Raw genomic sequence first — 22856 nt, forward strand, 5'->3', positions numbered from 1 at the left:
GGTTCTTTATTAAGTCTGATATTGTTTACTGTATTTATTAATGGTCTGGAAAGAGGGATGAGCAAGCAGTCAGGTAGCAAAATTTACAGAAGACAGAAAGTTATTTAGCTTAATCAAATCTAGAGAAGGCCTGGAGGAAATGCAGAAGGAATGGACCCATCTAGATGAATGTGCAATATGTCAAGTGAAATTCAGTGTTCATAAATGCAAAGTGATGCACACTCAAGGGGAATAAAATAATTAACCATACATCTCACAGGGTTCTAAACAAACTGTATCAACTCAGGGAAAAAAAATTGGCATCACTGTGGACAGCCCAATGAAGACTTTGTCTTGGTGTGTAGCTGCAGTCTAAAAAGCAAACAGTGTTAGAATGCATAAGGAACAAATGGGGAATAATATGAAAAACCATAATACCATTATATAAATAACTGGTACATCCTTATTGGGAATAAGGGTTTTCAGAACTACATGCTATCTCAGAAAGGATACAGCAGAAGTAGAGGTTTCAGAGAGGGCGATAAAAAGTGCATTGAAAAATTCTAATGTGAAGAGAGATTGAAAAGATTGGGATTGTTTATTTTAGAAAGGAAAAATATAAGCATGGACATGATGAAACTAGTGAAGATAGGGAGCTTCTGTTCTCTGTGTCTTATAGCACAAGAACAAGAGAGTAGTCAATGAAGTCAAAAGGTGGCAAATTCAAAACTGATAAATTTCTATGTAACTAGATTTTGGAATGCTTCGTTACAGGATATCTTGAAGGCTAAGAATCTATTGTGACCTCTTTTGTTCAAGGTGTATATGAGGCTGCTAGAATGGATGGTGAGGAGACATAGGTTGTAGTGCACTTGGTATGCTGATGACATCCAGCTCTAGGTTTCTATCACATCCTACTCAGCCAGAACAGCAGAATTAATTATCCAGTGCCCTAGATGAACCTGGACTTTGGATAAGTATTAGCTGACTGTTCAAACTCAAACCAGAATAGACATAGGATGTCTACACTAGGAACGTTACAGTGGCACAGCTTCTGTTGGCCTAGCTGTGTCTACACTGGGATTTAATTACAGCTTAATTACATAGCACAGGGTATGAAATTTTTCACAGCCCTAAGCGATGTAGTTAAGCCACCCTAACTCTGTAGTGCAGACCAGCCCTGAGATAGCATTGGTGGGTTGGGGAGAGCAGCTGGAAGAGTTGGTAGAACATACATCTGTGCCACTCATAAAGGGCATGCAACCACCATTTGTAAAACACGTGCAGTTTGGGGGTAGCTTTGGATCCTGGGCTGCTCCTGGATGCCCAGGTTGGGGCTGAAGCCAAGAGTGTTTTTCTGCACCTGGCAAGAAGTGTGTGACCGTTTCTCTCTTCTGCGGCCCTTGCCACAAAAATATATGCCTTCGTGTCACTTCAAGATTAGATTGCTGTAATGTGTCATACATGGGGCTGTATTGGGAATATTCAGAAGATGAAGGTAGTGCAAAATGCTGTAGCTTGCTTATTAGGCGGAGTTGCATGTTGGGAGCACATTATCTCCATAATCTCTGCTGACTTTCAGTATGTTTCTGGGTAGAATTCAAAGTGTTGTTTTTAACCCATAAAAAGTCTAAATGGTTTGGAACCTGATTATCCGAGAGCTTGCCCCTCTTCTTACGATATTCTGCCGCAGCTGAGATCAGCGGAGGCATTCTATCTGGATCTCCCTCAATATAAATAAGAGGGAACTGCTGGCAGTGCATTCTATGTGAAAGATCCTCAGTTTTGGAACTTGCTCCCTCCTCCCCCCCACTTGGTCTGCCAGAGGTAGGATTTGTTTGCCTTCAGAGCACGCTACAAAACCCATCTTGTTCCCCTCTTTGTCAAGGCTGTTCAGGGTTGGGGTTGAGCTGGAAATATTTATGGGCAGTCCTTTGTCTGTATTTTTCTTAGAGAGACGAGGTGGATGAGGTAATATCTTTTATGGTCTCTCTCACCAACAGAAGTTGGTCCAATAAAAGATATTACTTCACCCACCTTGTCTCTCTAATATCCTGGGATCAACATGGCTGCAACAACAGTGATATTTTTCTTGTAATTTTTAACATGTGGGATAGGCACTCGGAGCACTGGAAGAGTGGATATAGGCGTATTTTAAAAAGGTAGAGAAATAGATATTGAACATTTATATGGATACCAAGAATATCCAGAATTATAAATAGTTAATGCTGATTCTTTTGAAAAGGTTATAGAACTTCATGTTTCAGGTCTTAAGATGATTAAGATGAAACTTTCATTGCAATTGCATTATCCCACATCTGGTACTGCAGGGTTTCTTGCATCTTTCTGGGAATCATCTGGTGCTGTCAGAGATAGGAGACTGGACTAGATGGACCACAGTTCTGATTCGGCATGGCAATTGCTGTATTTCCATTTCAATATTTACATTTTCAGTACCTTTTAAAAGTATGAGAAGCACTTAAAAAAACCCCAAACAATTCTTCATACTGAAACACTTTACTTTGGTTGACTGTTTGCATTCTAATGAGTTAGACAATTAGGTAATGTTTTTGATTAATTTGTTTTATAAGGGGCTTTGAGATACCTCCTTATAAAGTGCATAATGTTAATTTTATGTTTTTAACCAAACAGATCACCAGGCCAGTTGATAGGAGCTTGTCCTCCTTTAGGGATGAAGTTACAGAAGTTTTTGTCTACTTACCTCACACTTCTTCCAGAAGAAGAAAGAAGTATGTTTTAATTATTTTTTTTTCTTTCGAAAGATAAGGGAAGTAAGGGTCATGGATCCATTTCCAGTATCTAATGTACATGTTTACCAGTGTGTTCTCTCCCTGCTAGTGTACTGCACTATCATAGACTGAATCTCCTTAGCCTGTCTATCTCTGGTTTTTAAAATGTTTTTATACAAAAATTTCTTCTTCTTTGAGTACGTGTCAGTGTGGATCCCACTGTTAGGCGCATGTGCCCAGTGCACATGAGACCTCACATTTTTGAGCATGTGTATCTGTTGGAACTGTGCATGTGCCCTGTGCTCCCTTGTACTCCCATGTGAGGGCATCAAAGGAAGAACAGTTGCAACGTCTCTTCATGCTCATGCTCCAATATGTCTGTTAGTCTAGCAGGTGCCACAGGACTCTTTGCTGCTTTTAATGTCTCTTCAGTTCTCTTTTACTATCTGTGCCAGCAAGACAGAGCTGGAAGAGTGTCCAACTTGCTAGTTTGTAGCTCAGACTAACTTCTTCAGAACCATTTCTTATCTCCTGTTTTCAACTGCCATGATCTGAGGTGACCCGCCTGGACCAAATTTTGCTGGTCAGACCCTATATGCCCCTTCTCTGTACACCCCCCACCATGTACAGCCCCTCCCCCCAATCTAACAGGGTTCATCTACATGTTGCACTTGAAACTTGCAGGCTTCAAGCCCTGTCCATCCTGCAATGGACTATTCCCTCTGATACTTGGATACAATAGGTATCCCTGTTCCCTGGGCGAATTGCACATTCTAAACAATTGATCAATATGCGTGTGCAAGTTGCACAAGACAAGGCTGAAACTCCACCTTTTGGAACAGTTCATAAATGAAACAAGTTCCAAAATCCTACTAATGAACAAACCAGTGTTATCAAGTGACCCACTGAGCAGTCAGGCATCGCGTAAGGCTGAGGCAAAAAAGATAGTGCCAAAGAAAGAAGCCGACCTCAACAAGAATGTCAGATCAGGTACCAACAACTGCCATGTTGAAGTCAATCACTGAAAGAGGCTGCTCCAAGCTCTACGGCAGAAGCTCAAGAAGGAGATCTGTGTCCTCCCATAAGGACAGACACCAAGGCCTTCAGAGGGAAGTTCTTCATCCCCTGCAGAATGTCAAGGACCAGAGAGAGGGAGCAACCTGTGACACAACAGACTCCTCTAGAACCAATCTTGGTGCTCCGATAGTGTTCTCTTTGGTGTTGACCCTGGCCTCTGAGCATGAGACTAGGGCAAAACCAGGTCCGTTATCAGTGCTGAGACACCTACCAGACCTTAGTGAAACAGGTTAGCTAGGGAAGTTGTGGAATCCTAATCATTGGAAATTTTTAGGAACTGGTTAGAAAAACATCTGTCACGGATGATCTAGGTATACCTAGGGTACATCTACACTAAAAATTTATGTAAACCTATATTAGATCGACTTACAGCCACTGGATAATTACTGCGGTGGTTCACGTCCACACTATCCTGCTTTGGTCAATGGTGTGCGTCCTCATCAGGAGCACTTCCGCTGACCTAAGAGGGGCAGTGTAGGGAGCTGAGAGCCCAGACTCTCAGTTCTGCTCGCAGCTCCCTGCCAGGAGCCTGGCTGCTTCATGGGCTCTCAGCTCCCTGTTCCATGCTGGCTCTTCCCACCCCCTCTCTTCCCCCCCTCCCCCCAACTCTCAATTCTTTCCTGGGAGCACAGCTGCCTCCTGGGCTCCCAGCTGGCTGCCACCCCCAACCCCTCTTGCCTCCCCACTGGGAGATTCCACTCTCTCCAGTCAATGGCAAACAATGTAAAGTCAAACCCAACAATGATTATACATACATGTCTGGGGCTCTGAGGCCAAATGTTAGTGTGTATGTATGCTGCTTGTCAGACTTCATCTGAAGCCCATGCAGCTATGTTGAGGTCCATGTATGCCCTGTCCAGATACCACAGGTACCAAAGGGTCACAGTAGCACCCCCAGCCCTGCTAGATACTACTTGAGGACTAAATCATAGAATATCAGGGTTGGAAGGGACCTCAGGAGGTCATCTAGTCCAGCCCCCTGCTCAAAGCAGGACCAATTCCCAACTAAATCATCCCAACCAGGGCTTTGTCAAGCCTGACCTTAAAAACCTCTAAGGAAGGAGATTCCACCACCTCCCTAGGTAACCCATTCCAGTGCTTCACCACCCTCCTAGTGAAAAAGTTTTTCCTAATATCCAACCTAAACCTCCCCCACTGCAACTTGAGACCATTACTTCTTGTTCTGTCATCTGGTACCACTGAGAACAGTCTAGATCCATCCTCTTTGGAACCCCCTTTCAGGTAGTTGAAAGCAACTATCAAATCCCCCCCCCCCAATTCTTTTGCAGACAAAATAATCCCAGTTCCTTCACCCTCACCCTCTCCTCATAAATCATGTGCTCCAGCCCCCTAATCATTTGTGTTGCCCTCCGCTGGACTCTTTCCAATTTTTTTCACATCCTTCTTGTAGTGTGGTGCCCAAAACTGGACACAGTACTCCAGATGAGGCCTCACTAATGCCAAATAGAGGGGAATGGACGCAGTGTATATATAAAAAAGGGGTCATTCCCTGTCTCCTCCCAACTACGACTGTTATCACAGATGCTTCAGGAACAGGTTGGGGTGCCTACCTGAACCAACTACAGATGCAAGGTACCTGGTTTTAAAATGACTTAAGACTATACATGAACATCTTGGAGCTGAGGGTCATCAGACTAGCCTGTGTACATTCCTGCCAGGTCTGTGGAGCTCTACAGTTTGGATTCTGATGTACAACCTGTCACCCATGCCCTATATTTATAAACAGGGAGGCACCTGATCATCTTCTCTTTGACAAGAAAGCCATCAAGTTTTAGAAAGGGTGTCATGGGATAACCCCACTGGCAGTACAGCTCCTGGGGATCAGCAATGACCTGCTGGCTTTCTAAGCAAGCATGCAGTGACTAGTCATGAATGGGCTATGAAGTTCATCGTATTCTGCCAGTGGATGACCCTCATAATAGAATTGACAGAGGACAACACCAAATGACCTAAGTTCTGCTCCAGAAGAGGTGTGAACCCAGACTCCTTGCCGCCCACCTTTCTCTTCCAGTGGTCTTGAGCACTCCTCTATGCCTTCCCACCACTTTCCCGTCTCCTCAAGATAATGTTCAAAGTCAGGAGGGACAAAGCTAGTTATCCTAATAGCTCCTGAGACAATTTTGGCTGTCAAACTCCTGCAGATGTCCGCATGACCTCCTGTTTATCTCCCAGCCTGCCCAGACATATCTCGAGCCAAGATCAGATTGTGCACTCAGATCCACAGTCATTACACCTGACTGTTTGGGTGTTGGCTAATTTAGCAGTACTGACAGAGATGCCTCTCTTCAGGTTCAAAAAATTATCATACAAAGCAGGGATTTGTCCACGGGAACACCTATTCCTCGAAGTGGAAAAGATTCTCCATTTGGTCAGACCAAAACAATTTGACCCACTGGAGGTTCTGATACTGAAGATCCTGGACTGCATGCAACTCCTGAAGCAGATGGACATTCAGGTTTCTTGGTCTATCTTTCAGTAATATTGGCATGTCATGCTCTGGAACAGTCTCATGATCCAACTGGAAATGCTGTGCATTTCCACCTGCTGTCAGTTGGCCAGTGAGCCTTTCCCTCAGCATATCAAGGAATATGCCACCAGAGCATAGCTGCAGCTATTGCCTGCCTCAGAAACCTTCCATTCCCTTCAAACTGCAAGGCAGTAATGTGGAGTAACCCATTGACTTCCATGAAATATTATGCCTTTGACTTGGCAACTAGGGAAGACACCAAATTTGGAAGAGCAGTAGTACTTCTCTGAGTGACTGCATATGTCCATTCCACTGTAGGTGAGTGCATGCCCAATGCATGGTTGCTGGAGATTTTTTCCCTCAGCAGTGCCTATTAGGGTGGCTTGAGCACCCAGTGCTGTTGTGTGCAGGTATAAAGGGTGGAGGTGCCCCGGCCCCTCTCAGGTCCTTATTACCAACCATGATCGTTCTTGCAGTAGTAAGGCTACAATCGTTCCAAATTCTTCTCTCTTTGTAAAATATACCTAGTTTTTGCTTAGCGTAGTTTCATAGAGTTTAGGGAATCTGTAGTTAAGATAATTAGCTAGTTATAGGTTTCAGATTTAGATCTTAGACTGCCAGATTCAGCTTTCGGTACTGGGAGCAGTACTGGAACTGTACCTCAATCTCCAGAATTAAATCATGTTGTTCATTCAGCATACCAATGCTGGTGAGCGATCTGCACCCCTGCTGCCTTAATCACTCGGGGGAGTCCCATGTTAGTGACAAATGTCACATTTGCAAAGGTTATAAGCCTTGCTCAAAAAAGGACAGAGCGGCCAAGCTTAAGTGTATTCTTGTGGAGGTGGCACTCATCCTCTCTTGGAGCCGACAGTTTGGAGTGGGCACTGGGCATGTCAGTATTGGTCCACATTGCTCCTCCTGTACTGTCTGAGTCCAGAGCTTGATCACTGTCATTGGTGCCATGGAAGACCTCTAGAGATTCAATACCTCTGTAAGCAAGACACCACGCTGATTAGGCCTCAAATGGAGTATTGTGTCCAGTTCTGGGCACCACATTTCAGGAAAGATGTGGACAAATTGGAGAAAGTCCAGAGAAGAGCAACAAACATTATTAAAGGTCTAGAAAACATGACTTATGAGGGAAGATTGAAAAAATTGGGGTTGTTTGAACTGGAGAAGAGAAGACTGAGGGGGGACATAATAGTTTTCAAGTACATAAAAGTTTGTTACAAGGAGGAGGGTGAAAAATTGTTCTCCTTAACCTCTGAGGATAGGACAAGAAGCAATGGGCTTAAATTGCAGCAAGGGCAGTTTAGGTTGGACATTAGGAAAAACTCCCTAACTGTCAGGGTGGTTAAGTTGCCTAGGGAGGTTGTGGAATCTCCATCATTGGAGATTTTTAAGATCAGGTTAGACAAACATCTGTCAGGGATTGTCTAGATCACTGGTTCTCAAACTTTTCTTTTTGCGGATCACTTGAAAATTGCTGACGGTCTTGGCAGACCACTTAATGATCTTTCCAAATGTTTGTACCATTAGCTAGTTATTGTACAGTGCTATGGATAAAAGCGCTATATATATAGGGAATAAAAAAAAACAAACCCTATAATACATAAAAATATATATTAAAAAAACCCGTATTCATTAACTTTTTTTGTTCTACAAATAAAAGCACACAACTCATATTTTAATATCAGTGGTCTTACTTTTCTAATGCGATGGATGTGCCCTCTCTCCCCCGCCGTGGCAGCCACCGGCTGGGGCTGGGAAGGAGAAGGGGGTCCATCCTCTACCAAAGCAGCCACAGAGCTGAGGCTGGGAAGGAGGGCCCTCTTTCCCCAGCAGCCGCAGCCCTGGAGCTGGGGAAAGTTGCCTCTTTCTCTGGCCACCACAGCCCTGCACGTCCCAAATTCCCCCCACCCCCTCTTCTGACCCCACTGCCTCTTCCCGCCTACCCAGTATTCCCCCCCCCAAGGCCACCACCTCACCTTACATGTGCGTCTTCTCCAGGGTCCAGGCACCTAATTAGGTGGGTGGCCCTTCATTCTCTTGTGTCTGACTGCCCAGGTGCGCACCTTAGAGGGAACTGTCCGCAGACCACCTGAATGGAGCTTGCGGATCACAGTTTGAGAACCTCTGGTTTAGATAATACTTAGTCCTGCCATGAAAGCAGGGAACTGGACGAGGTCCCTTCCCGTTCTGTGATTTATAAAAATATTCCGCACCCAGCAATTCCCATTGAGAACCATAGAGAAATAACTTCCCCTTCCCTCTCAGTGATGGAATTTTGGTCCTAAGTGTCTGATCTGTGTACACATCATATGGTTATTTCTCAGCTATGCAGTATATGATTCTGGATTAGTCTTAGTGGGCAATCATAATGCAGGGATTTGTATAGTTACTGTAGAGTTATTTTTCAGTGACAGTACTTCAAACATGCAATTCTCTCCGTGATAATCCTTTTGCTCTGTGTGGTTTTGGGTTCAGAATTTTCAAACTGTTTTCCAGCAATACAGACAGCGCTTCAGCCTCTTGTTTCCTTTAGCAGGAACCAAAAATGTCAGAAGTTTATACGAAAGAGAAGGGCGAAATAAATCAAAAGCAAACAAAAGAAAAAATACTTTAAAAATGCTTAAGAACCCACTGACGAACTTTCCTCCTCTTCAGCTCTGTTCTAGCCTTGCATTTTTATGATTTTATGATTCATGCTCAGTCCTTCTATTGAAGTAAATGGCAAATGCTTCCAGTGACTTCAAGATCATTTTCACTGATTTCAGTGAGATGGGCCCCAATCTCGCTCTTGGATCACACAGATCACATTTTAAAATCAGAACCTAGGATTGAGCCATTTCTCTTACTCCAAGTCCCTTCCTACCGTCCATTGGGTCTCGTCTCCACAATAAGCATTGTATATTAGAGTTTTTAGTTTCTCTTGTTTGCTTGCACGTGGTAAATCTTTTTTTCCCAATTCAGTTTTGAAACAGTGTTACAAATGTATGGCAGATATTTTCAGGAGAAGGAGGAGCCTTGCTGACCTGTTGGGAGGAAAAAGGAGGTAGGGAAAAGAGATAAGAGGGAGGAAAGAAAGCAAATGAGGAAGAAAACGGGAGGTAGGAGGAAGGGCCAAAATGTAGTATTTTTAGAAAATAATTTATCTTTCAGCGGTTAAGCGGTCCATTTTGTTTTCTCTAGTTTTTATTCTTTCATTTAAAAAAATTAAATACTGAATTTCCTGTAGCACAGTAACATAGTTAAAAGAGAAGTAATGGACAGTCAATAAGCTTTTCTAGAAAGTTGTATTTCAGTAACTGTAGATGGAAAAGTATTTATTTAAAATAAAGTATCTTACACTTGTGCTTCTGCAGTTCAGTTTTCTTGAAAAGCTACTGTCCTTTCTGTGCAAGTGTTTGTAGCACTGCAAATCAGTTAAAATATACAACTGAAAACCATTATAAAATAGATAATTTAAAACCAAATTAAATATTAAAATTGAAACTAAATAGTAGTAGACAATCTTTGCTATTTAAGAGCTTGATTTTGGCTTTCTTGCTCAAGCAGTGTAGACCCTGAATCTTCATCAGAAATTACCCACTCTTTCCCTCTCTCTGCACCTACATCATTTAAAAGCAGCAAAGAGTCCTGTGGCACCTTACAGACTAACAGAGGTAATGGAGCCTGAGCTTTCGTGGGTGAATACCCACTTTGTCGGATGCATGTCACCCACGAAAGCTCATGCTCCAAAACGTCTGTTAGTCTATAAGGTGCCACAGGACTCTTTGCTGCTTTTACAGATCCAGACTCACACGGCTACCTCTCTGATACTTTACATCATTTAAATGGTTTCAAAACAACAAGAAATGGATTCTGGCTATACAAAATGGAATTTTTCATTGAAAATGTTACTTTATCAGTTAAGACGTTCTTTCAAAATAGAGTAGTTTCAATATTGTAGTATTTCAGCTGACCTACAAAATAATTTTTTTTCTGGTTGCTCTTATTTAAAGGTAGTTTCCTGTTAAAGTTTATTCAGAAGATGACAAGTAGGCACTGGAGTGCTGTTCCTATTTTGTTTCTGTCTATGGCACTGGCATGTATCCCATCATGTAAAACATTGGGTACAGAAGGACTTCATGCTCTAAGGTAACACACTTCAGTGGCTTTATGTCCCTTACTTATGCACAGGTTCTGGGAGACTAATAAAACAATTCTGGGGAATGCACAGCAGAGTCTGACTCTTTTTGGGAAAATATAAATAATCAAGTGTAGTAGAAAGACTGAAAGCTTAAACTTGTAAAGAAACTGTTTTCTCTATCCTTCCCCACTCTCTTCTACTATGGTCCAATAGAAAAGCTTTCACTTTTCACAAAGCGATCACTCTGTCTGACCTATCAGTCCTTATCCTCAAAGGAAATCTGCACAACACTTTCAAAAGATGAGCCTGGGAGCTTAAATTCGTAGCTGTACTAGACACTAAAAATCATGGACTGAATAGAAACACTGGATTTATACCTTATTACAACAGTTTGAACCCACTGACAACCTCTCCCAGCTGCTGCTCCCTCCACTCTTCCTTTCCTCCCTGTGTCTGGAGAGGTGTTTAATGGGGCATTTCACCTTGAATGGTCCCTTGAAATGTGTTAACTGCTTATGTCACACAATCAGTTCAAATCTTGTATTTAGCAGTGATACTTTGAGTTAGGCCGTGTCTACATTTACAAGCTTACAGTGGCACAGCTGTACCGACACATAAGATTGCTCAAGTAGCTGTGTTACACTGATGTGAGAGAGCTCTCCTGTCGACATAATAAAATCAGCTCAACCAATGGCGGTAGCTATGTTGACAGGAGAGTGTGTTGACTGGTGTTTATGCTGGCAGAACTATGTCGCTTGAGGTGAGTGTTTTTTTCCTCACACCCCTAAGCAACAAACATTTTGCGGGTAGTGCTAGTGTTGACATGCCTTAGTTCCCCAGACCTGAAGAAGAGCTCTGTGAAAACTCTAAAGCTTGTCTCTCTTACCAACAGAAGTTGGTCCAATAAAAGATATTTCCTTATACACCTGGTCTCTCTAATATTCTGGGAGCAACATGGGTATGACTACACGGCATATTTACTAATACAAATTTTCGTGTTCTTCAGAGGCTTTGACTCAGTAAAGAGACATCTTCGTTAAGCAAGCTCTTTTGCATATTCCTAGTATCTAAGAATATAAGCACAGTAGTAAATTAAGCAGCATTAAACAGGTGTAGTCAACAGCATTCCGATTAAAGAGCACATTTAAAGTGAATGTGAGGGACAAACTCTGAAACTTGTGGCAGATTTTTCTCCCATGTTGGTCTTGGTTGGTTCCCGAATGGATCTGCCAAGCTCTAGTGGCAGAAAGTCTGCCTTGAGAGGTATTGGCAGCACGCCCAACCCTTTTGTAAGCCCTGACACAGCACCATTTTTGCAGCTAATTACCACAACCCACATAGCACATGACGCTGGCTGGGACGGGGTTATGGTCAGGGCACAAGAATGATGTGCTAATTCAGTGCATTTCCTGGCTTCCTTTGCCACTAAGGATGTTGTAGAGAACCCTCTGGAATGTAAAGCTACTCTCCTCTGGTGAACTTCCAAGTGAAAGCAATATTTGAAATGGTGCTTACTCTCTTTTAGGGTTGAATTCCCCAATTTGGGTAAAGCTGTCTCTGCTTGCTTAGAGGCGATACAATTTGCACTCCAACTCTTACCCACCCAGTGGGGGTGAATTAACTCATAGACTGCAATTTTTAGTTTTTAGGGAAAACTTAATTTAATTGGAGAGCTCTTCAGTGGGTGATAGTGCCTATAACCTATGTGTTTAACGGTAGAAGGTTCTTTTGCAGTACTCAATGATAATGTAATGTTGCCATAATTATGGAGGCATTGGTCATGAATTTATAGTTAAAAGGTTAAATCGGTTTTCATTTCAACAAGCACTTTAAACTTTTATTAACATGGCCAAAACCTAGATTGTAAATTTTGAGTACAATTTGAATTTTTCATGTTGGTTTGAAAATTGGGTTGATTCAGAGAGAAGAATAATTCCAAAATAATTCCCTTTTTGAAGTTTTTCAATGGATTGTTTCATCTTTCTTGGATTCTCTTTTGCAGGACATCTAAGAGATTGGGCTCTTTGCTTTGCTCCATGTGCTGTTCCGTATGTGCTGATTAATACAGTATCAATTACAAATACATAGTGCTTGTGTTTGTCATGACTTTTCACTTTTTCCTCCATAAATGGAAAAAGAAATGCACCAAGATGAACCCACCATATTTAGCACTGATGATGTAATACATCCATTCTGATGAAATCATCTGTCGATGGGTGAGAGAGACAGAGGAAGGTCAATCAGCCTATCCACCCACCAGATACCCCTGTAACCTAGAAGAAATTCTGTGAGCTGGGCAAGAGACAACCATGAGCCTCATACAGGTCCCCGCTCTTACTGTTGACCAAAGGCATGAATGTGGATCCTAGAATGTAGACGATTAAGAGCTGCCACTGCATTAGGCAAACAAGTTAATAGCAGAAATAGGATTCTAATGTGGTAGACCCAGATTTTAGCTATTTGGCTGCATTGCCTTTCAGATAGGATAATCAAATCACATTCAGGTTCTAACCGCTCAGCTTCATGCTTCTCCCAGAGTCAGCGATAGAATCCTGGATTCTTCAAATAGTGTCCCTAAGGTTGCTCCACTTCAGGTGCGCGTGAGCCACACAAAATCTCTTGATTGGAGATTTTCAGTTAGTGTCCATCCAGCCTGCATGTGTGCCCTATGCCTCCTTGTGCCAGATACCAAGGCTATATAGGAATATGTGGGCAAACCACCCTCAGTTCCTTCTCAACTGCTTCGGCCTGAGTTGGAGCCGTAGTATGTCCGCCTTGAGCATGCATTGATTTTTCTATTATTTCTATAGTGGGTAAAATAGTTTTTATAGTTAGTTGTTAGAATAGTTACAGTTAGATAAGTAGTGAGAGGATTGTTTTACTCCTCTTTCCCCTCAGAGAGAGGTTTTTTGGTAGGTTTGTTTTTTTGTGGCAGGGAATGCCTGGCTCTCCAGGTTTCAAATGATGTCTCTCCTGTACTTGTGAGTGATGGTCTTAAAGTGTGTCCATTGCTTGGGGGAGTTCCACTTCTCCCAGTAGTTCAACTTTTGCCTGGCCCTCAAGTCCAGGGCAAGGAAAAACAGGGAGATTAAAAGCAGACTGCTAATGATGGAACACTCCCTTTGGCCAGCTTCTGAGTTAGGTCGGGAGACACCCCCCACAACCCCTGTGTGCCCCCCCCCACACAGATGGGGAAGGCTTCCAGAAAGAGTTGGCTTAAGGAGGGAGCTCCAAAAGGTCCAGGTGAGATCCACAATCTCTGAAGCTTCAACCTCTTTACTTGGTACTATTGAGTTGAAGGACTCCTTCTCCAGTACTAGTGGGACTGTAAAGTCCCAGACCATGAAGGAGAGACATGGCTCCAGTAGGGCCTGGGTACCTTCTGTCAGCAAGGAGGGGAAGCATAGACACTTGTGACTGGCACCACCATGTTCAGGATAGCTGTCAGAACCCATGCATGTGGCATCCTCAGCATTGAGCAAGCAGCGATGCTAGACACCATCGGCATCTACTTCAGTACATCAACCATCAGCTTCAGTGACTGTGGCCTTGAATACTGCATCAGTACCACAGGAGTTCAGATATATTAAAGACTTCTCAATAACAGATGAACCAGAGTCCCTGCTCCTGGTGGGTACTGAGAATCTCTTGGTACTAAGATCCAGATCTCTAGACTGCTGTCATCTGGACCACAGGACTCTACCATTTTCTACGTATTCTTTTCCATTCAATGAGATGGAGGAGGATGAAAGTGACTTCCAGGCAGTCTCCTCTATTTCTGTTCATGGTTCTCTAACATATTCCTTCAGAAACACGTTCTTTGAAAGTCATAGGGAAGATTGGACTCATTATTGAGGGTGGTGGAACCAACCCTGCATGCCATCCCCACTTCTGTACTACAGGCCCTACCAATGACCATACTGGGACCCCTGGGTTGCCCATCAAGAACAGTTTTCCAGATCGCTGGTTTCCAGTTCACTCGGCCCCTATCCCTGGCAACTGGGCTGGGGCAGAGGGCGGCCTTCTGCTGCCACCACCGCCCCAGCCAGGCTCTCTCTCAGGAAGCTGCTCCCCTGAGCATTGACCTGGAGCAGCCGGTGTGAGAAGTGGCTGGTCCCACCCCTTCTGCTCCCTGCCCGGGCCTGGCTGTCAGGGACAGGGGCTGAGCATGCTAGGGGGCAGGTGCAGCGGAGGACAGGGCCCCCTCCTTGCACCCTGGCAGGCCAAGCAGAAATCTGGGGGTGGGGCACTTAACCTCCGCATGCTCCCCTACGTATCACCTATGTGGAACTGTCTTCAGTAGCTGGGACACATTGCAGCTTGCACCTTTGTGACCGATCACACAAAGCTGTGTCTCCACTGCCTCCAGGGTTGGCCCAGAATGACCTGTTCTCCAGTCAAAGACACCTTGGGCAAACAGGTGACAGTTCCTTTACCATGTGAGGAACTCCTTAGACTATGGGAGGATCAACTTAGCGTCTGTGCAGGCATTCCTTTCTGTAGTGCAGCCCCATCAGTGACTTTAACAACAGATTTATCACTATTTGGATGGGGAGCCCATCTCCATACCCTCACGACTCAGGGCAAATGGAGAACTCAAGAAACCAGTCTCCACGTCAGTCTGTTAGAGAATAGGACTGTCGGGAATTCTTGCTTTGATTTCCTACCGTTAATCACAGGCAAATCAATCAAGGTCATGCATTCTATATCAACAAGCAAGATCCCCCTCCGTGTGTGCTGAAGCCATGAAATTATGGAATTGGTGCATAGTTCATTAAATCCAAATTTCAGTGGCCTACCTGTCAGGTATTCAGACCATCATAGCCAATTTCCTCAGCATACACTTCTCACAGGATTACGAATGGGATCTAGAACCCAAGTTCTCCACAGCATATTGCAAAAATGGGGACTGCCAGAAGTGGATGTCTTCACCACCTCCAGGATGTGGAAGTGTCTTCTTTTCTGCTCAAGAGGGGGTCTGGGCCACCAGTCCTTGGGAGATGCCTTTCTTCTATCTTGGAAGAGGGGTCTCTTCTATGCGTTTCTCCAATGCCGCTGATACTGAGAGTGATGAACAAGATCAGACAGGGCACAGCTGGAATTATCCTTATAGTGCGACCTGGCTGAGAGACGGTTGGCACCTTTACCTTCTAAATGTATGTGTCAGCTCTCGTTCAGGCTCCCAACCATTCCTCATCACCTGTCACAGGATGCGGGTTTTGTGCTTCATCCCAACCAGTGGTTCTCCACCTCAGGGCATGGCTCCTCCGATAGTTCACGTGGTTAGAATCCTCCTGCTCTATGGAAGTACAAGTGTTAGTAGAAAGAGATCAACCTGCAGTAATAGAAGAGATTCTTCTATTAGTGGTGTTGTCACTCCCTCCTGCCTGATTTGGTGCTACTTTCAGTCATCCTGGATTGTCTTTTGGATCTATGGAGATTTGGGTTATCAGTTCTGTTAAGGTCCATTTAACGGCAATATCAGCCGTTCATTCTCTGGTAGATGGTTTCTTCATATTTGCTCATCTGGTTTCGTCTAAGTTTATTAAGGGTCAGAGAAGTGACAACTCGCAGATTAGAGACCCTACCCCGACCTGGGATCTCAACCTGGTACTCAGTTACCTTTCGAGACCAAACCAATGGCAGCCTGTTCTCTGTTGCATTTATCTATGAAGACAGCATTTTTAGTAGCTATTACGTTGGCCCATAGGGTCAGGCAGATTGGAGCCTGGATGGCAGTTCTCCCCACCTCTCCGATGTTCTTTAAGGATAAGGTCTCTACATCCACACCCTAAATTCTCACCTAAGGTTATATCGGAATTCCACCTTAATCAATCCATTCATCTACCAATGTTATTCCCAAAGCCACATAGTTCTCTACAGGAATCCAGTTTACATAAACCTAGATGCTAGAAGGGCATTGATCTTCTACTTAGATAGGGCCAAGCAATTTAGGAAGTCACCTAGGCTCTTCATTTCCTTCACGGGAAGATCTGCATGGTCCTTGAGCTCTACTCAGAGACTGTCAGGATGGATATCTGGATGTATTATCATTTGTTATGATGATGCGGGTGTTCATTCTCCTCCAAAGGGTGATAGCACATTCAGCTAGATTGTAGGCACTATCTGCGGCATTAACAAAGAATGTACCTGTATCTAAAGTATGCAGAGCTACTATATGGGCTTCAGTACATACGTTTTTGAAACATTACTCTCTCATACACACGCTCAGCAGCACTTGGTTCTACAGTACTGTCTTCAGTTCTGGACTGTTCCAAAGCTCCCTCTTTCATCTAGGGATATTGCTTGGAAGTAATCTGAAGTGGCACACCCATAGGGACACTACTCAAAGAAGAAGAGGTTACTCACTTGGTGCAGGAACTGCGGTTAGTCAAGATATGTGTCAAAATACATTTCAGTCATTTGTCAGCTCCTCTTCCTTGCTTGATCCTGGAACCTACCCACTGAGGTACACCAACTTTGTATAAAAAGAACTAGGAAATAACACAAAAAATGTAGTTTAGTGACGGTTAGAGTTTTGTGTCAGGACACTCAACCAACTCAAAATCTGAAACACATGAAAATGAAAAACTAAGGGAAAAGTATCTGGCATTCACATTGCCTATAACACTTAATAATACACTCCATCAATCTGTAAGGCTTTTGCTTCGGTCTCCAACAGGTACTGAAAAGCAATGCTTATCCCAACATAATCGACTTTGAATTCTAGCACAAAATCTTATCGATGACCTCAGCAATGTTATGGGAGTAATTTCCCAAATGCATGGAATGTATGACAGGCAGATGTGCCAATCTGGTGATACAGGAGCATCTGCGATCACTGTTAAGGTTTTGTGATAGAGTGAGAATTTAATGAACTCCTGGATACGTATTGCTTTTCAATATCTGTTAGAGATAAGTGAATTAAAGTCTTCTGAATTGTTGGAGTGTTTTACCAACAGTGTTGTAGGCAATGTGAATGTGACATGGAATAGAGACTTCCTTTACCCTTTCATTTCCATGCTTTTCAGATTTTGAGTTGCAACCTTAATTGTCACTGAACAAAAGTTTTTTGTGTTTATTTAGAATCAGAACCCAACTTGTTTTCAATTGTATGCTCTTCAGGGCAGGAATTATATCATCTTGTATATTTAGAAAGTGCAGCGCACATTCTGAGTGCTCCTGCATTCTAAATATATTGATCACTACAGTTAAAATATAGTTGGTAAATACGTATTTTAAGAGCTACTTAATCTGTTTATAATTTAAGGTACATATTTATCCATTTGCAGAGATGTCCTGCAGTGCACTATGATCACACATCAAATTTTGTTGCGGGGAGCTGCTCAGTGTTTTCTTCTCCAAACAGCTATGCATTTGACAGATGTGGTAAGTTTCTCTTTTTTTTCTAGTGTAATGTTTTATTTTTTCAGAGATGATAATGCAATATGTAAGTGCTGCCAAATACAACTTGAGCTGCTGATTTTACTGAATTTGTAGTTTTGGCAATGTCCATTTAAAAAATGTGCTTGAGTGATGTAGGTCTGTATGCTAATACTGATAATTCTTTTAACTTTATTTTTCATATGAAACAACTTGATCCTTTTTGTTCAGCATTTCATTTGCAGTACTTTATTGATGATGATATTTGTATTACTGAAATGCCTAGAATCCCTAGTCATGGATCCAGGATCCTGTTGTGCTGGGTGCTATAAAAGCAGTTATTTAACAATTAAAATTTAATATTAAAGAGACTTTCAAAATGACATAAAAGATTTTAAAATGATATTTATAATGTTAGCGTGTTGACTTTATAGTCAGGTTAAAATATCACTTTAATTTTAGAATGTTGAATATAAGTTGTCTAATTCTCAAATTATTTTATGGGACTGAAATTTTTCATGCTCAGTGTTGAACCAGAAGGAAATCTTTCCTCCCTTTCTCCCCTATAACATCACAAGAGTTTATCTGGGCACTTTTAAGCTATAAAATCTGGTTCAAAAATTTTCAAATGATTTTGATGCTTTGGATAGCTCAGAAAACTTTCTTAAACTTCAAACTTGACCTCAAACAAGGATCATGTTTTTATCTCGATTGATGTAATTCAGTAGAATTCCTGGATAAAAACTATATTTAACTGCAGTTAAGGCTGAATACATATCAGTAATTTAAGGGTAAAAGTATTACAGCTATGTTGTAATTGTTGCTTTCTCCCGCCCCCCCCCAAAAGGGGGGGCAATAGAAACCCAGGAAATCCAGAGTTAATGTTAAACTTAAAAGAAATCCACATATAAGTAGTAACAGCTTCTCCTCACCTTCAAGACTCTTCTCCTGTTCCTTACCTGCTCTTGTCTCTGATAGCATTATCTTCCTGCCTCTTCCATCAAGTGATGCTAGTCCTGACTGCCTGTTGTTCACCCTCTGATAAATGTTTCTCTGCCTTTTTTCATTTATACCAGCAATGTGTGTGTTCTCCTTGAACTGATCTACAAAGCCCTCTCCTCAGGCCTTGTTTTCTTTGTGAAGCCTACAAGACATTGGCCATCTAACAGTGGATAGGCTGATGGCGTGATGGAGTTCAATTTATATGTTTTACTTTAAAAAAATGACCCTGGTATATATAATGTATATAAAACCTACATGATATAAATACATAATTTGATTGTATTCCTCTTTCCCTCCATTCACGTGTTTCTGGCTTTCTTAGATTATAAACTCTTTGGGGTAGGGCATGTCTTCTTGCTAGGACAATGTATGAAGACTACTACTAATCAATAATACTAATGCATTGTTGTTTGCTTATCACCTAACAGGTACGGTGGTAGGTTAATAATAATATCTTGCAAAGTAGCAATTCCCAACCAGTGGTATTTGGAGAACTTGCTATCATATAGTTGCTGGCTCTTTTTTTTTTTAATCTGCTAAATCTCTTTTAGAATAATCTAAAATTACTTTCTTTCCTAATGTATTTCCACATAAGCAATTGCTGTAGTTGCGTTAAGCATGTCATCTGATCATCAGCGAGAATGGAGGTGTCTATGTGACTGAATGAAAGGGGAGTGCACAGTACTCTTGCTTATGCCTGACAGCCACATGAAAGGTTCTCTTTTGTATTCTCCACCCCATTTTCTTTTGTCTGCTAATACAGCTGCTTACCTTTTCTCTTTGCTGTCTCAGATTTTGCTGTGGCTGACCATGAACTGACCTGAGCAGGGCTTCCTGTGAAAAGGCAGAAACAGAAAAATTAGTCAGGGGCTTCTAAATATCTAAAATAAATATAACTAAGGTTGTCCATTTACACACCCTGCCCCTCACTTTAATAATAATAATAAAAAAAAAAGCCATCAGTGAATATCTCGCTTCAAGCCATTCATTCACCTTCAGTGTAAATCTCTATATGGGTACATCAGACTGTAGGAAAATGAACAGTGTGTGTGTGTCCTGAAAAAAGGCAAAAATGAATATTTCTGGAAAGTTCACATCCCTGTGGTAATAAATTGGGGGTGGGAGGGAAAAGATTGCTTTCATCTGGCAAATGTTTCAGTAAGAAAATAAACTCTTCTCAGTTTCACACTAAAATATTACGTGTGTGTGTGTGTGTTGGGGACTAATGAACCTTAAATAATGTCTTTAGGAGAAAGTATCACTTCCAGAGATTTCAAGTTTTCTCATGTCTCTTAGACCAGAGGAGTCCTTAAGCAGAGGGACTATACTATGGATGGAGGTGAGAATTGAAACTGTTGCTGGTTTTGTGTTAATCAAAATGTGCTGTAATAGACTGTTCTGATCTATTGGTATTAGTTATAGCTAATGTTTTAATTCTCTAATACTTTATGCATGTGAACTAATTTTCAGTCCCTTTTGCACTGGCACATCTGGTGCTTCTGGCACTGAGCGGTAATTGATTTGTGCTTTGTATCTGTACCTTGTAACATGTAACACTAAGGAGGGGATTACTTTTAACCCTCAACCTGCTATCCAGCAGGTAATTAGTCAGAAGATGTTAATATGCACCTCCATTGTGTGAGACAGTAAGGAAGAAGGGGAAGGTTGTTTTTTTCTTTTCTCCTGCAGAGCACCTGAATTCTGCACAAGAGCAGCTTTCTCCTGAGGGCAGAGCTTCTGTTGCACTTCAAAGCAGCATAAGAGCTGGAGCTGAGCTCGTACCGGACTTGTATGCTCTGCTTTGCCACCGCATTCTCCAGAGAGAGAACATGAGCTAATTGATAACTTTTGTGTTTAGCCCTATCGTAGTGCAAATCAGAATCAGTTCTTTCATGCACACTTTTGGTGCCCAAATGCTTGTTCTATAAGAGACTTCCAGGCATCCACATTGCCAGCCTGCTTTCTCCCTTGCAATTCCCTTGGGAGTTAAGGTAACAGTTTGGGGAGCCTGTACTGGTGTCTGTAATCTTTTCCGTCGGAGATCTATGCTCACTGCATTAGATCAATGGTAACTTCATGGAGAGAAAGTGAAGCAGGACTTCTTATGAGATATTCAGAGCCACGAGTTGGGCATCTCCCTCTGCTTTTATTAACGATACAAGATGGATGTAATATCCTCAGCTGCTGCCCTTCAAGCAGTTATTCCTGTATTATATGTTTTTTCTTTTCTTCATTTTATGTACTTTCCTCTCTCACTTTTTTCCCCTACTTGCTGTTTTTCAGAAATTACAAAGTTAGCGCCAGGGTGGATTTGATTTAAATCATGATTTAAATCACTAGTCAGGAAGACTCGATTTAATCATGGATTTCTACATAGAAGTGCATTCGTGTTGGTTGTTATAACCTTAATACATATTCTTCACAACTCAGAGATAGATGTAGGTTTCATTTTTAGAAGGTACACACTATACATTTTTTAAGTGATTTATTTTGAAAACTTTTCAGATTACTTTTATAGCTATATCAGAAAATGAATGATTGTTTGGTTATTTCATTTACCAAAGGTAATTGAAGCAGATATTTACGAAGTCATTGGGAGGTGAACTATCTCCAATTCAACAGGTTAATCACTAATATTTGGAGGATTTTCTTGCCATGCTGTATCAGGAGGAGAACATCACCAGACAGACATTTAAATTGTTTTATTTAACTAAAACAATGTTATGTATTCTGGATTTTTTTCTTCAACAGCAAACATATAATATTTTGACAAATCAAGCATATGAATTTTCAAATTTAGTTAAACATTAAAGTTTTTTAAAATCAGGCTTGTTTTTGTTAAAATTTGTTTTTAACTAAAATAGTTACATGAAATAGTATATTTAATTATTTTTTTTAATATGTCAGCCAGGTCAACATGAGAAACTTAAAATATTGACTTCTGCAGCTAACTCAGGTCATCTTCACATTCATTTTCCTGTTTGTTCATAATCTGGAAAAGAAAAACAAGCTTTCCTGCTTTTTCAGGTCCCAAACGATTTCTCAATTTGGAATGAATTAGTCTAAAGGAAGAAAATTTACTTTCTATACTGGCAGAAGAAGCTACTGCTGTTAAAAGTGAGATTATCACTTCAACAGTCTCTGAATCCAAGTGCTTAAGTGACTTCCACCAGTTCACTGGTGTGACTTTCTTTAAAACATCATCAGCAAACATGTATTTCTTGAATGGTTCACCCTGACCTCTGAAGTTTATTGTAGTTGGCATTATGGAGGGATGATTGCTGGATGTCCATGTCATAGCCAACTTCTCTTCTTCTGCAGTTCTTCTGCAGTTTGACCCTGGTACCGAGTATTGAGAATATTTGTAAGAAAATGATCTGGAGATAGTGCTTGTCCCATTCATTTTTTAATACTTGTAATTTAACTTTGTCACTGCATATTTCTCTTTTTAAAATCTTACTCGGTTCCTTCGAAATTTCAACAGCGTCAACAATAAAACAGCAGTTTCCCTGCATTTTGTTCAAGGCTACAGAAATAGGCTTCAGGGTACTCAGCATGTGTTCAACATTTCTCTTAAACCCAATGTAGAGAACTTTGGCTATGACAGTGCCATCTATTTTTTCATGAATCTGTCACCAGATTAGGCCAGTTCTTGATATAGTGCTCAAAACAATCCACTACTGAGTTCCATCACACATCTGGTGGGAGAATTAGCTTGGTTCCTCCCACATTTTTCAGAGCAGCTGCTGCAAAGTGGCTGTTATGAAAGTATTTTGCAATTTCAACAACATTAGCCTTTATTTCTGGAACACTGAAGTCTTTGGCTAGGAGGTGCAGCAGATGAGCACTGCAACTGTATGTTATTAGCTTGGGACTCTCTTCTAAATCATTTCTTCTCATCTTGGATACATTTGTAGCATTGTCTGTGACCAAGCTGCGTACTAGACATTTGAATTTTTTTTCATAGTTTGTTATAGCTTTTACTGCTACTTGTTGTAGGTATTCTGCTGTGTGTGCATTTCCTGATGTATCGATCGTTTCT

At 41.8% G+C, this 22856-nt stretch overlaps 1 protein-coding gene across 2 annotated transcripts in view; it reads left to right on the forward strand.

Moving 5' to 3' along the window:
* TARBP1 (TAR (HIV-1) RNA binding protein 1) overlaps positions 1–22856 on the forward strand; it is a 101379-nt gene that overhangs the window by 14275 nt on the left and 64248 nt on the right. For both annotated transcript variants that reach the window (XM_039532625.1, XM_039532626.1), the window contains exons 6-9: positions 2632–2729; positions 10302–10437; positions 17722–17818; positions 20064–20153. In XM_039532625.1, the coding sequence (XP_039388559.1) occupies positions 2632–2729; positions 10302–10437; positions 17722–17818; positions 20064–20153 (421 nt within the window). The remainder of the gene's footprint in view (positions 1–2631; positions 2730–10301; positions 10438–17721; positions 17819–20063; positions 20154–22856) is intronic.

This window comes from Mauremys reevesii, linkage group 3 (genome assembly GCF_016161935.1).
Source record: "Mauremys reevesii isolate NIE-2019 linkage group 3, ASM1616193v1, whole genome shotgun sequence".
NCBI classification, from domain to species: Eukaryota; Metazoa; Chordata; order Testudines; family Geoemydidae; genus Mauremys; species Mauremys reevesii.